This window comes from Hypanus sabinus, chromosome 13 (genome assembly GCF_030144855.1).
Source record: "Hypanus sabinus isolate sHypSab1 chromosome 13, sHypSab1.hap1, whole genome shotgun sequence".
NCBI lineage: Eukaryota > Metazoa > Chordata > Chondrichthyes > Myliobatiformes > Dasyatidae > Hypanus > Hypanus sabinus.
Genome location: NC_082718.1, coordinates 28,886,511 through 28,902,403, shown reverse-complemented (window position 1 = coordinate 28,902,403; position 15,893 = coordinate 28,886,511). Strand labels below are relative to the sequence as shown.

Sequence of the window (15,893 nt, the reverse complement as noted above, 5' to 3'; positions counted from 1 at the left end):
TCGCCGTCTTAGTGATGAGATCTTGGTGGTGGCAGGGTATTCATTAGTCTCACAGACCGAGGGAAGAAGACTATTACCCAGTCTGGCAGTCCTAGTCCTAATGCCCCTATACCCCCTTCCTGATGGTAATGGGTCAAAGAGATTGTGGGATGGGTGGTAGGGATCCTCAACAATACTTTGGGTCCTTTGTCTACAATGCTTCCAGTAAATGTCAGAAGTAGGTCATAGGGAGACCCCAGTGTCCTCTCGGCATTTATACTGTCCTCTGCAGAGTCTTGCAGTCCGATGCCTTGAAGCTTCAGTTCTGCCGAATGATGCTGCCAGACAGGATACTGTCGATGGTGCTCCTGTAGAAAGTTTCTCTCTCCACACATGCTGCCTGACATGAGTGTCAAGGCAGTAGTTCCCACCTGTAATTTACCAATGAACAGTGTATGAGATGTCCGCATAGCAAGAATATACTTGGTGAAACCTGATCCTGGTCCAGGCACTGGAACCCTAGAGAAATAAACAATCTGCTGGAGGAATTGCTGACAGTTCGAGTTGAAGCCCTGTGTCAGAAACATTGACAGTAATTCCTGTCCTCCCACAGCTGTTGTTTGACCCACTGAGTTCCTCCAGCAAATTGTTCCTCCAGATTCCAGCACCCGCTGTCCCTGGTGTCTCCACTGGGACCCCAGAGCTAGACATGGACAGCATTGCTCGTAGATGAGAAGGTCACTAGTGATGGCCAGCACCCTGTTACTTCCAGACTGGAGATCAGACACTTGTCACCCACTGTTGCAAAAGGGAAGTCACAGACACTCTTATTCTGTGAAAATACTCTGTTCAGAGTGTGAGTAGGACCTGATGAAAGCTAAAATGTGTGCAAGAGTTTTTGATAATTTCACTGAAGGAGCAAGGTATCAATACTCTAAACTGGTGAGGGGTAAGACCAAGTGATTATTAACAGATTGATTCAATAAAAAAATTCTTTAGGGAAAGCTGTCAGAGAACGTCCAGCAATGACAACTTCTGCTTCCCCATCTCAGATGGAGAACTGTACTCTGGAACCGCAGCCGATTTCATGGGCAGAGATTTTGCAATCTTCCGCACTCTGGGGCATCATCACCCCATCAGAACAGAGCAGCACGACTCCAGGTGGTTGAATGGTATGTACGCAAGTCCTTAGCCCGCACGAGGTATGTACTGACACTAACCCGTTAATGCAGTTACGTTCATTAACCAGTGAAACCCAGGCAACATCACTGTGGAAACCCAGCCCAGCAGGGGTGCTAAACACGTACACATTGCATCCAATATGAAGACCCAACGTAACACGAAACCTCACTTACTGAGAGCCTGTCTTCAGGTTAATTCAGTATCAGATAAACCAGGGAGTACTGAAATTCCTGAGGAGAATAGATAGGAAATATGCAACCACTCACTGGAGCAAACACTGCAGTTGTTATTCATTTCTTCTGGGTGGAAAACGAAGACGCACACGGTTGATAAAAGGATCACTGGTGCACTGATTGTGTGACTGAGGAGTCAGCGGGATCAAACGTAACATCATGGCTGATCTGCTGTCTCATCAGCTTTAGCCAAGATCCTTTAAAAATGCTGTAATACCTTTCCTTTCTAGGTCCCGTCTCTGATATTTGCAAGAGCCTCACTTTATCTTGTGGGTGTCTTTGAGAGCAGACCATGTGGGATCTCCCAGACCAATTGGCACATGGCAGGTCAAATTCAGGAGAAGTGTGCTGGAGAGACTGGATGGGACCAATTAATATATTAATTCACTCCAAATTTCAGTTCGTTTGATTTACAGGAGTTTATTATTTTCAATAATTAAAAATCAAATGCTTAGTTAACATTTACGGGGATATCAATTAAGAAGCACACAACCATGGAAGGTAATTTTTCACAAAATTTCCATGTTTTAAAAGATTGCTGATTTTGCACCTTTTTCTTTCTCTAGAACCTAAATTTATTGGTGCCCACTTGATCCCAGAAAGCGACAACCCAGAGGACGATAAAATGTTTTTCTTTTTTCGAGAAAATGCTTTGGATGGCGAGTATTCAGGGAAAGCCACCCACTCCAGGATTGGGCAGATCTGCAAGGTCAGTGAGAGGTCCTGTCGTAAGACTATAAGATATAAGAACAGAATTAGGCCACTCAGCCCATTAATTCTGCTCCGCCATTCTATCACGGCTGATTTATTATCCCTTTCAATCTATTCTCCTGCCTCCTCTCCATAACCTTTGATGCCCTTATTAATCGAGAACCTGTCAACCTCCATTTTAAATATACTCAATGACTTGGCCTCTATAGCCGTCTGTGACAATGAATTCCACAGATTCACCACCCTTTGCTAAAGCCATTCCTCCTCTTCTCTATTCTAAAGGGACACCTCTCTATTCTGAGGCTGTGCCCTCTGGTCCTAGACTCTCCCATTGTTGGACTCGTTCACTAACTGTCCACTCTATTGAGGCCTGTCAATATTGTAGGTTTCACTGAGATCTTCTGAACTCCAGTGAGTGCAGACCCAGAACCATCAAATTCTCCTCATATATTAACCCTTCCATTCCCAGGATAATTCTCAAGAAACACCTCTGGACCCTCACTGGCACCAGCACATCTTTTCTTAGAGAATGGGCCAAACACTGCACTCCAAATTCAGTTTGACCCATGCCTTATAAATCCTCAGCATTTTCTTTTGCTGTCCAAAGGCTTGGCCTGGAGTCCCAATGAAAGTTTTGTCCCAAGTCAGGGCCTAAAGTAAATGACTTTTACCCCAAAACTACCGATTGTGAATCAACAAACATGCCTCAGTGTGATACCATTGGTCATCACTAATACACCGCTAGTTAGCCTGGTTCAGAAAGGTTAGTGAAACAGGGCTCTGGCCATCAGATGCACAATGAAATAGAGGCTGTAACAGACTGGACTGTGAAGGGCTGTGTGTCAGATACAATAGAAAAACAAACCACCAGCCCAGGGTCAAAGGAACTTGCAGAACATCCCAAGATGGGATATGGATGAAATTGCAGAGGAGGCAGGAGTTAATCTTCAAGCAAAAGAAGTTCCCTGGCAGGAAGACTCACAGGAAAAATAGGAGAAGTCAGGTGACAGTTCTCTCACTGATGGAGAGCATAGGAGTGTAGACACACAGCATACTGTGTATGTGTGTAGCTATGTCTAAGTCTATGTATGCATGTGTGTGTGTGTGTATATGTATGTGTTATGATTTTTTAACGGAAGGAAAGGGAGTGAGTCTAGTGACATTGGAAGTGAGAGATGGCACTAACTGATCTCTCTCTCTCTCTCTCTCTCCCCCCCCCTCTCACACACACACACACACACACACACACACACACACACACACCATTTGCCTGCATGGTTATTGTCCATTTTGGAATTGAACGAGTGTTGTTCAGGGAGGATGATTGCAGAGCTGAAAGCAGATACACTTTGGACCACGAGAGAAGTCAGCGACCTATTTGTCTGGATTTTCTCCCCAACCCTTTTATTGGCTTCAGTCTCTGTGTGAATGCAGCCCTTGTCTGGGGAGTGTTGGAAGAGGAAATAATTTCTGGGTCTTGTTCTCTAGCCCTGAGTCCCAGCATCCTGCAGACTCAACACTGGCAAGGGTGGAGTGGAGAAGACTGGAATGAATCACAGTGCTAACTGAAAACAGAGAGGAAATAACATTCCAGTTTTGGAGGTTTGTTTAATCTGTAGTTGGTTACTGGAGAAGTAAGAAGCCTACATGTTTTATATAAGACATGTAGAATTAGGCCATTCAGCCCATTGAGTCTGCTCCACCATTCCACCATGGCTGATTTATTATCCCTCTCATCCCCATTCTCCTGCCTTCTACCCGTAACGTTTGATGCCCTGACTAAACAAGAACCTTGCAGCCTCCGCTTTAAATATTCTCAGTGACTTGGCCTCCACATCATCTGTAGCAATGAATTCCACAGATTCATCACTATCGGTCTAAAAAACTCCCTCCTCATTCTCTGTTCTAAATGGACGTCTCTCTATTTTGAGGCTGTGTCCTTTGGTCCTAGGCATGTATTATGTGTTTCTAATGGTCTGGAGCCATAACTATTACCGTTTGGGAGTCCAATGTTCAGCAGTAATTGAAAGCAGTGTTATCAACATGGAAACAGTCACATTTATAAACTCCACACCGTGTTCAGATTCAGTACAAGAAAGCGCCATGTGGACCTCATCAAAGTAGTCAGCACAGCTCTTCGATCCTTTGGAGGAAATACCAGGAAAGTTTGTCATTCACAATATGTTTCTATAAAGAAAAACTCAATGCAATTATCACAAGCTGTTTATATATTTGAATTGCAAACTCCTGTTCAGGCTTGGGGTTCTCACAACACAATAAGCGTGGAAATGCACTGAACAGCAACATCGCGAATGTGGTGGACTGGAAATTTTCAAACGCTATACCCTTGTTCAGGAACCAGAGCCAAGGAGGACAAATGTCCCTTTCTGTGTAGTAGTCACTGTGTTTCCGAGGAAAAAGATGAAGCCTTCCCAACATCGTTAGGGAAATTTATGTCTGTTATGTCAGCAGCTCACTGACCAGCCTCTGATGGGAAGTGCTGCCAGTACTTCTTGGTCCATCTGTTCCACCTTACACACATGAACAGTTTCAAGTCATTGTGGTGATTAATAGCTGCCATGCAGATGGAACTTGAAGGATTGCCATGGATTTGGCCTTAGGAGTCTTAATTCGATTGATAATGAAGCCAGCAACTTTCTTTTAAAGAGAAAAGACATTCTGACTTCTACCAGTCAACTATGTTGCCTCTGAGCTTTAGGCCTGTAATTTTTCTTCAATGTGGTGAAGAGAAATTAAGATTAAATGTTTGCGATGAATGCAGAAATGTATGAGTAATGGAAGGTGGAAATGTGCCCAGACCCAGTCTTGGCAACGCACGAGAGCAGCAGAGCCTGAATGGGATCCATTCTAGAGAGGGATGAGGACGGAGCTGTTTCCAGTCCAGAGAGAGAGAGAGAGAGAGAGAGTGATGCGCTGTTTCTTCAGAGAATCGGAGAATTAAAGATTCCATGAGTTGGCATGTAGTGTAGCAGTTAGTGCGAGGGTACTACAGCGCCAGTGACCCGGGTTCAGATCCCACCGCTGACTGTAAGGAGTTTGTACCTTCACCCTGTGCCTGTATTGGCTTCCTCCAGGCGCTTCGGTTTCTTCCAATGTTCCAAAGAAGTACCGGTTAGTAGGTTAATTGGTCACATTGGTGTAATTGAGTGGCATGGGCTCATTGGGCCAGGAGGGGCCGTCACTGTGCTGTATCTCTAAATGAATAAAAAATAAAAATATCAGGTTAGTTCATTTGTCACAGGTGCACATTGAAGCATCGAAACGTATAGTGAAATGCATCGTTTTTGTGTCAGCAATCAGCACAGTTCAAGGATGTGCTGGGAGAAGCCCACAAGTGTTGCCATGCTTGTGACACCAACATAGCATGTCCACAACCTGCTAACCTTAACTTGTGTGTACATCTTTGGTATGTGGGAGGAGACCAGAGCACCCAGAGGAAATCCATGTGTTCATGGGAATTATGTGCAAGCTCCTTATAGACGGTAAAGGGAATTGAACCCTGATTGTTGGTTCTATCAAAGCATTACGCTAACCACTACCCTACTGTGTAACCCTTGGCATTAAAGTTAGAAATGCAGCTACAAATGACAGATTTGCTTCAAGAGTTGTCATTGACACACCTACTAAAATGGATTGATGCATTTGCTGAGTTTGGTCAGAAAGCGATTGTCTATAAATTCCACGTCTTCTTCACAGTCCTGTTTCTGGGCCAGAGGGCATGTTCCTATGCTGTGCCAATGTTCAACAACTTTTCTTCAATGCTGAGAAAAGTTGATGAAGTGTTCAGTTATTGACAAGGGACTAAGCAAGAAGAGAGCAAAGAGGAATGGAAGTGTGGAGACCAGGAGAAATACGTATGGTAGTGGTTTCACTGAGATAAGATGAATGTCTGATGATATCAATCAGTGTGACGTTGAGATGTAATTAGGAGGAAACATGTTGAAGTTCCAGAAGACAGGAACAAAGAAACGAATGATGGAAATGTGAGAAATGGATTAGAGAGACTGGTGCTCAAAAATGGCTGGCTCCACAGATATACAGAAGTGTAAATCCCTTCCTATGTCTGCAGATACTCTGCCGTGGATCATTGCTTGATGTTCTCAATTGATGTGTCCTTTTTCTGTTGCCAGAATGACTTTGGGGGCCATAGAAGTCTGGTGAATAAGTGGGTGACTTTCCTCAAAGCTCGATTAGTGTGTGCAGTGCCTGGCCCCAATGGCATCGACACTCACTTTGATGAACTACGTAAGTACAGCATTTGAAATGGGACTTACTAAATAACTGGTCACATTTCATGGCTCATTTCTCAAATGAAAAGTACAATTACTTTGTTTTCCAGAGGATGTTTACATAATGAATTCGAAGGATCCGAAGAACCCTGCAATATATGGCATCTTTACAACGTCCAGGTAATGCAGGATGTGACTAAACAGGGCTAGTTCTGTACGTTTTACAAACAGCATCTTCTCTACCCCTCTGCCATCAGATTTCTCAATGGTCCATATTTTTGCTCTCTATTTATATATGCTGTATTTATTGTAATATATAGTATATTTTATATTTTGCACTGTACTATTTCACTTTGAACACATTTCACAACATACACTCAGTGGCCACTTAATTAAGTAGAGGTTTGGAACCTGCTGTGGTCTTCTACTGAATTAATCGTTAACTTCACGATTCAGAGGTACTCTTCTGCACATCACTGCTGTAATGCATGATCGTTTGTGTTACTGTCACCTTCCTGTCAATTTGAACCAGTCTGGCCATTCTCCTCTGACTTCTCTCATTAATGAGGCATTTTAACCCACAGAACTGCCACTCACTGGATACTTTGTGTGTGTGTGTGTGTGTGTGTGTGTGTTTTTAGCGCTATTCTCTGTAAACTCTAGAGAGTGTTGTGAATGAAAATCCCAGATCATCAGTTTCTGAGATACTCAAACCACCCCATCTGGCACCAACAATCATTCCACGGTCAGAGTCACTTAGTTCACATACCTTCCCCATTCTGATGTTTGGTCTGAACAACGATTGAATCTCTTGACCATGTCTGCATGTCTTTATGCTTTGAGTTGATGCCACATGATTGGCATTATTCACATTCACGAGCAGGTGTACTGTTGTATAATAAAGTGGCAACTGAATGTATGTCACTAATCTTAAACCTGATTCTGATTTGTCTTAGCAGCTCTTGGACTGTGGAGGACTTGAATGTTTTCCTCCACTGCAGGAAATGAGGGAACAGAAATCCCATTGCTGGCGGTTTCTGGGATTTTGTTGTGCTCCCAACAAAATTCCAAAGTAGGAACTTCAATGAGTTTCCTGATGTTGGGAACTCAAATCCCTTCAGAGAAAATATGCTTTTCCAACATAATAGAGTGACCATATTCCTCAGGTATTTAGTAACTCGTTAAATAATTAAAACACACTGTTTCATTCGAGCAGTACATTCCTGTCCGTGTCTGTGGGATATTGTTGGCCAAGTACGGGTGTGTTCTTCCAGAAGTTGGAAGGTTGCAAAACTTCACACGTTGAGCATTGTGCATTCAGAATCAGCAAAGGGTATTCCATAAACACAAGAGATTCTGCAGATGCTGGATTTCTCGAGCAACAAACACAAAAAGCTGGAGGAATTCAGTAGGTCAGGCAACATCTATGGAAGTGAATAACCAGTAGATGTTTCGGGATGAAACCCTTCATGGAGACTGGAAAGGAAGGGAGATGGTATCAGAATAAGAACGTGGAGAGTTGCAGGTACGTTTGCAAGAATGTTACAGGATTAAGCCACTCGGCCCTTTCATGCCTGCCCTGCCATTCAATATAATGATATCTGATCTATGCTGTCCTCATCTCCTGTTCGTACCTTATCACCTTCGATCTTTCATATATTCATCTGCACTCAGTGGCCACTTTATTAGGTACACCTGTACACATGCTCGTTAATGCAAATATTGAATTAGCCAATGGTGGCGGCAACTCAACGCATAAAAGCATGAAGACATAGTCACGAGGTTCAGTCGTTGTCCAGACCAAACATTAGAATGGGAGAGAAATGTGATCCAAGTGACTTCCACGAAGGAGTGATTGTTGGTGCCAGATGGGGTAGTTTGAGTTTCTCAGAAACTGCTGATCCCTTCAATTTTCAAACACAACCGTGTCTAGAGTTTACTGAGTATGGTGCAAAAAAACCAAAAAAACTTCCAGTGAGCCACAGTTCTGTGGGTGAAAATACTTTGTTAATGAGAGAGGTCAAAGGAGAATGGTCAGGATGGTTCAAGCTGACAGGAGGAACACAGTAATTCCAAAAACCATGAGTTACAACAGTCCTCAACCCGAAACATCGACTGTGTACTATCTTCCATAGATGCTGCCTGGCCTGCTGAGTTCCTCCAGTATTTTGTGTGCATTACAACAGTGGTGTGCAGAAGAGCATCTCTGCGAGCACAACACATCGAACTTTGAAGTGAATGGGCTACAGTAGCAGAAGACCATGAACATGCACTCAATGGCCACTTTATTAGGTACCTCCGCCGTAATTATATCTGATGACCTGGCTTCCACCACCCTTGGCAGCAGAGAATTTTAGGGAGTCACCTCTCTCTAAGAGAAGCAATTTCTAACACCTCAGTTTTAAATGATCATTCCCTTATTTTGTAGCTTGTTTGAGACATGAGTGGAAAGATCTCAACCTCTACCCTGTCATATCACCTCAGAATCTTATATAAATAACATCACCTCTCATTCTTCTAAACACCAAGTGAACAGACCCCAAACTATCCAGTACCTCGTGATACTACAACCCTTTTATCCCAAGAATCTTATTTGGATCTTTTCTTCTTCCCTTTTTCCCCACAGTCTGTGCTTCTCTCCTTTCAGATTACTTCTTCTTCAGTCCTTTGCCTCTTCTACCTGTCACCTCCCAGTTTCTCACTTCACCACCCCCGTCCCCCCACCCACCTGGTCTCACCTATCACCTGCCAACTTGTACTTCCCTCTTCCACCCTTAGCTTCTTATTCTGGCTTCCACTGCCTTCCTTTCGAGTCCTGATGAAGTGTCTCAGGCCAAAATATCAACTGTTTGTTCCCCTCCATAGATGCTGCCTGACCGGCTGAGTTCCTCCAGCATTTTGTGTGTGTTGCTCCGGATTTTCAGCATTGTAGAATCTAGTGTGTTTACGTCTATGAATCTGTTTTTTTTTAGGTAGGTTTGTTTTATTTTAGATTTAAATATTAGTCTGTCACAGGAATGAAACAATTAGTTGGCGGAAAGTGTTTTTGGCTTGTGATCACTAAATGCTCACACAGGTATTTTTTGAATGTCCCTGCTGCATTTGTGCCTCTTCCATTGTCACAGACCACTTGCAAAGAGTGCTGGGAGTGATATTTATTTTGTTTTATTTTGAGATACCGCACAGTAACAGGCCCTTTTGGCCCTATGAGACCGTGCTGTCAAATTACACCCATCTGGCAAATTAACCGACTAACCCATATACCCCTGCAATGTGGGAGGAGCCCAGAGGAAGCCATTGCAGTCACAGAGAGGAGGTACAAACCCCTTATGGGCAGCGGTGGGAATTGAACCCAGGTCGCTGGAGCTGTAAAGCGAAATGCTAACTGCTACTCTACCGTGCTGCCCAAACCATGCAGTGAAGTGTGTCATCTTTGTCAAAGCAAGTCAGTGAGGATTGTGCTGGGTAGCACCCAAGTGTCACCATGTTTAATGCACCAATATAGCATGCCCACAGTTCTCTAGCCTTCCGCCTTTGGAATATGGTAGGAAACTGAAAGACAGGAGGAAACCCATATGGTCACAGGGAGAACATAGAAACTCCTCCCAGACAGTGGCAGGAATTGAACCTGAGTCGGTGATTGCCACTCTGTTGTCATGCCACCCTACTTAAAGATAATATTGGTTACCCATCACAGTTGCCCTGCATTATATTTATTGATGTTTATCATTTAATCAGACTTTGGTGAAATTGTCACAGGGCCTGTGAACCACTCTGGTACTGCAGCTCATTCTGTATCAGGTTGGATGAACTGTCCTCACCCTCCCCTGCATGTTCACAGTTGCCCCCAGGGGCAGGCACGATTTACCAATCTGATCGAGCTGGAGGCATTCTAATTACTGCCCCTTGTGTTTTAAGGACAGACTTCAATTTAGGAGAATACTCACTGAGAGGAATAGTTAGCGATTGAAAGTGGACAGAGTACCAAATAGCAGTTAACGAGCAGTCTACAAAATCGGGATGCAACTACGAAAGCAAATTTATTCTCAGTGTTGCAAAATATGTTGCTTTGTGATAGCAGTACAGTGCAAAGATGTAAGATTGCAATAAAGTACAAAAAGTAAATAAATAGTGCAAAGGAGTGTGGGTTCACGGACCACCGAGAAATCTGATGGCAGAGGGGAAGAAACTATTCCCAGAACATAGAGTGTGGGTCATCGGGCTCCTGTACCTCCTCTTGAATGCTAGTATTGTGAAGAGCGTGTATCCCAGATCGTGAAGGTCTTTAATGATGGATAGCATCTTCTTAAGGCATAACCTCTTGAAGATGTCCCTGATGATGGGGAGGCTCATGCCCGTGATGGAGGTGGCTGAGTCGGCAACTCTTTATTCTCTTTTGCTCCTGTGCATTTGCGCTTCCAATCAGAATTATCTCCACAGTACATCTGTGTGGATGTTTGCTAGAATCGTTGCTGGCACACTAAATCTCCTCAATCTCCTGACAAAGTCGAGCCACTGGTGTGCCATCTTTGTGACTGCATCATGGTGTCTGGCCCAGGGACAGATCCTCTGAGATGACCTGGTATGCGAATGGTCCCTCAGACCCCCATGGCCTTTGGGGCAGTCAGGAAGCCACTTACTGGTCAACTTGACACAGTCAGCAGCCGAACCACCTTCATCACCAATCACATCAACCAATCAGTGTCTTTGAGGAAAGCAAGTGGACTTTATTTTTGGAAGGGTGGTATTAGAAAAGACGCATGTGGCTCAGTTAATCTGCCCAGTGTGGCAGGACATGTCAAAGCTCTTACAGCCCCTGGAGGTGAAGAATGCGTTTCCGTCCACTGCCTGCAGTGACCATTCAGGCTTTGACATGTGTCTTCCCTCAATATGACTATGAGTACAATAACATTGGGATTTCACAGTGGTCACTGCATCATAATAACCTGCACTCCAAAACAGGATGAAAATTAGTTTATTTCCAGTCTTCACTAACCAATTCACAAATTTTCCCCACACAGCAACATCTTCAAGGGCTCAGCTGTGTGCTTGTACAGTATGTCGGACATCAGGAGGGTGTTCTTGGGGCCCTATGCTCACAGAGAAGGACCCAGCTACCAGTGGGTGCCGTTCCAAGGAAGAGTCCCCTACCCTCGCCCGGGAACAGTGAGTGTTTTTAACAATGATGCAGAAATAAGTATACTGGTGAATAATCCTGTAGCTGCATGATCTGGGTCCAGCCCTGCAAATGAGATGTTCAAAGTCATTAACACGTTTGTGAAATTAAACACCAGGAAGGAAGAAGGTTTAAAAATTATCTCATCTTTTTCAAACATTTATTTTAGCTGAAATCTTAATTTGCACCTTTATTTTTAGCTTCTATCTTATACCTTCCTGTTTATCATTTTCTATTCCTCTATACCTCATCTTCAGGACTTCTCTAGCATTAATATTTCCTTGTCTTGTTTATCCAGCTCAAACCTTCACATTTCTATCATTCACATCCCTTGATAGAATTCCCATATAGGGGTCCCAGAGTGGGGTTTGCAGTATTGGGGTCCCCCACTCACAGTGGGGATCCCTTGATCAGGGTCCCACAGTGAGGTTTGCAGTAATGGGGTTCCACACTCACAGTACTATCCAACCAGGCAAAACACTCCGCTCTACGCTATTCCCAAATACCATTTACAGTTTATCCGTCTGCATTCATAGACTCAATTCTTTATTTTACCCCGACTATAGTTAATGACAAATATTTCTGGACGTTCCTCCAGATGACTCCCAAGCTGAATGATAATTTCCATTTGGTATTCTTTCTACGTCTTCAAAACTGCTGAAGGTGCCATTCAATAACACTATACATAGTACATCAAAGAACCGGCTGTCAAACACATTCTATGTTTACTTATTGCCAATGCCAAAGAGAAATTTAAATTAAAGGATCCAATTGTGACCTTCTTCCTCAAATTCTCTTTATTTTATATTTCATCCACACGTGTTTTCTCTCTCTTAAAATAAAGATGATAAATTGATAAATAAGGATGATATCCTTAAAGATGATATATTGGCCTGCAGTCTCATTTGTAATCTGTTAAACCTGCAAGCACAATTATTGAGGTTTGTATGTTGTTGAACCATAGCAAAAAGCTTGATAAGCATACTAACACTCAGTGCCCATTTCTCACCGAGAAGTTCTTTCACTTATTTACTTCCCATCCACCTCAATATGTTCCCTTAAACACTAAAGTAGCTCTTCGCAGACCAAGTGAAACTAAAGCCTTCTGTCTTGCCCAGATACTGACTACATCACAATGCTCACTCATTTATGACTTTCTCAAAGCTTGAATTGCATTGGAAGGTATCAATCAGACACCTCACAGACGTGGTCTGTTTTGGAAATACTGAGAGTTGATGCAAATCTCCTGTCTGTCAGTGTGAATCACGAGAATCTGACAGACAGGAAGTCTTTGAAGTATTGCTGTTGTGTACAGTGTGAAACTGGAGTGCTAGCGATGAATTAGAAGTTATAGTCCTTACGTAAGGAAAATAGAATTCGCCACTCAGTCAGTCACAAAGCATTTCATACCCAGTGCTGTGCTTTTGCACCACAGTGTTCTGTTGAACAGGTAGATACAGCAGCCTGTCCCATTCACCAGCACTACATTGATGAATCAGTGAGGAATGTCAGAAACAGAACTGAGATAGCCATTTACTTCCCCACCACCCCTCAATTCAGTCTAGAGTAGATGGCCATTCTTCTGAAACCAACTAGACGCTTCATCCATCGTCACTTCATCGAGCCCTTCGACCTGTTCACATTGACAAAGTTGCTTGTTCCATTTGACATTTGACTGTCTTCTGAAAGTCCAAACTGAGGATCGAGGATACTAATGTTCTCATTTATCAGTCACAACCTCAGACAAACTTGCTAAACATGAATTCCCTTACATAAATGCACTGTGACTTCACCCAATTGGACTTTTATTTTCAAAGTGCCCTTCTGGATGGTGCAGTATTCTCACAGCTCAAGGAATCCAAGCTTAATCCTGACCTTGGGCGCTGTCTGTGTGGAGTTTGCACGTGCTTCCTGTGACTACATGGTTCCCACACCTCAAAGATATTCTTTGGTAACTGTACATTGTCCCTCAGTGTAGGTAAATGGCAGAAAGAATCAGAGGTGGGGGAGCTGAGAGGATGAGCAATTTGCAGAGCCACAGTGAAACAAAGGATGAAAGGACTTATGGGATTGACCTCTTAGGGGCTAGTATGTATCTGATATGCTGAACAGCTTCCTGTGTCGTAATTAATATTGGTGGTGGCATCCGTCGGTCTCGAGAGACCATGGATCTGCGCCTGGAGTTTCCAGGGCGCAGGCCTGGGCAGGGTTGTATGGGAGACCGGCAGTTGCCCAAGCTGCAGGCCTTCCCCCCTCCACACCGCCGATGTTGTCCAAGGGAAGGGCACTAGGACCCATGCAGCTTTGCACCGGTGATGTCGCAGAGCAATGTGTTGTTAAGTGCCTTGCTCAAGGACACAAACACACTGCCTCAGCTGAGGCTCGAACCAGTGACCTTCAGGTTACTAGTCTGATGCCTTGCCCACTGGGCCACGCGCCAACTAATTAATATATATCACCACTTTCAGAGCAATGCAGTCTAATATTTCCTAACAGCTGACTGTGTGATAATTATTTAAGTGGGTGCTGTTTGAACACCACCCGTCACAGAGCGCAGAAAAAGGCCTTTCAGCCCATCGAGTCCATGCCAAACTATTATTCTGCTTAGTCCCGTCGACCCACTCCTGGACCATAGCCTTCCTACCCTTAAGGTAATGTCTGGAAATATGTTATACTTACCATAACTAGACTTGGTTTAACTGCTTAATATTTCACCTGATAATCCTCTGTCCTTATTAAATACTGGAATCAAATTGTGTTTTCAGCTGCAAATTTAATATTATCACTGGGTGAAAGAGGCTAGATTTAATTACTTGATCTCCAGGCCTGACTTGAATAATCTATTTTGCCTTATAATGCTATGGAAAGAAATACTTTTGTTGCTTAATTATGACCTGATGGAAATATGAGTTTAAAATCTGAACTTGGGTTATGGTTTCAATATATTTATTAACCTTTTATAATCACCTTTCTAAAGTGTAAAACTAGAAATTAATATTACGGAGACATCGATTTTATTAAAAAAAAGATTTTATTTGATCTTTTACCTCATTTGTTTTGAATATTTGTCATAATATAATTTTGAATAGGTGGACTAGTTATTAGCAGAATTGAAGGACTTTGAAGATATTCCCAGATATTTAATTGTAACGTAGGAAGAACGCTGGCAACTCCGGAGATCTAGCACCACCTGGGTCCACTGACATAGCGCACTGATTTGTTACCAAAGAACTGCGTTATTACAGAGCAACATGCATAGGGTGCTGGAGGGGCTCAGCAGGTCACGTCGTGTCCATGGAGAGGAGTAAAGAGCTGACGTTTCAGGTCGACACCATTCATCGGCACAGAAAAGGAAGGGGGCAAGAGCCAGAATAAGAAAGTTGGGGGGGGGGGGGGTGGGGAAGGAATACAAGCTGGCAACTGATAGGTGAGACCAGGTGAGGGGGATGGTGGAGGGGGGATCGAGTAAGATGTTGGCAGGGGATAGGTGGACGAGGTAGGAGGCTGAATAAGAAGGAATCCTATGGGAGAAGGCAGCGGGGCCTGGGAGAAAGGCCTGGAGGCCATCCAATAGAGGGAGGTCAGGAAAAAGAAGGTGTAAGAGGGAAACCAGAATGGGGAATAGAAAAAGAAAGGAGGGGGAGGAGATGGAAATCACTGGAATTTTTAGTTTTATTACTATAACGTCAAACTGCTGCTCTTATAGAAATAGTGTCTTATCCAGCAACCTGCCTGTGCACTCACCACCCTGATCCAGCCAGTAGGAGGCAAAAGCACAGGGTGGAACTAGGCTCTGATTCTGCCTGTTCCCAAGGAATCAACATTGGTCCCTATATCCCATTACTCGTTCCTACGATGATCATGTTCACCCTGTTCCACTCAGACGAGTGGCCCCCATTGTTAAGATGCTGACAAGGGATTTTCACACTAAAATGTTATTGTGCTCATTAGTAATTTTCCACGGGGTGATTTCATCCCATCAGCATTAACAAAATGAATACCTTGCCATCTAGAGCGTAAAGGTTAATAACCTGTAGGCAAGGTTTATTGTTAAATCCTGTGAAATTAAAGTGTTGGGTACTTGGGGTACAACACAAGAAGATTATATGTATAACAGCTGGAAATTATCTGGAGGAGCTTTGGGGCCTGTTGCCATGACAACTCAATGATTGCAGCCTCTCTATGTGGTAAATGGCGTGGTAACTCGAGAAGATGATCGACGTTTTCATTTAACTCAGAGCACCATGGGCACTTTGCACAATGTGCAGAGTGGAAGGAGGATTGTCCAGGAGCATCTGTGGCTTGTGAATATATCCCCAGGGCTTTAAGGTGGATACGTCCCCAGCCCCTGACTAAGTATAC

The 15,893-nt window shown here is 43.6% G+C and overlaps 1 protein-coding gene across 6 annotated transcripts in view; it reads left to right on the top strand.

The window, feature by feature from the left end:
* Window positions 1–15,893, top strand: part of LOC132403741 (semaphorin-3A-like) — a 209,164-nt gene that overhangs the window by 156,801 nt on the left and 36,470 nt on the right. For all 6 annotated transcript variants that reach the window (XM_059987387.1, XM_059987390.1, XM_059987391.1 and 3 more), the window contains 5 exons: window positions 1,032–1,151; window positions 1,961–2,103; window positions 6,257–6,371; window positions 6,466–6,535; window positions 11,377–11,521. In XM_059987387.1, the coding sequence (XP_059843370.1) occupies window positions 1,032–1,151; window positions 1,961–2,103; window positions 6,257–6,371; window positions 6,466–6,535; window positions 11,377–11,521 (593 nt within the window). The remainder of the gene's footprint in view (window positions 1–1,031; window positions 1,152–1,960; window positions 2,104–6,256; window positions 6,372–6,465; window positions 6,536–11,376; window positions 11,522–15,893) is intronic.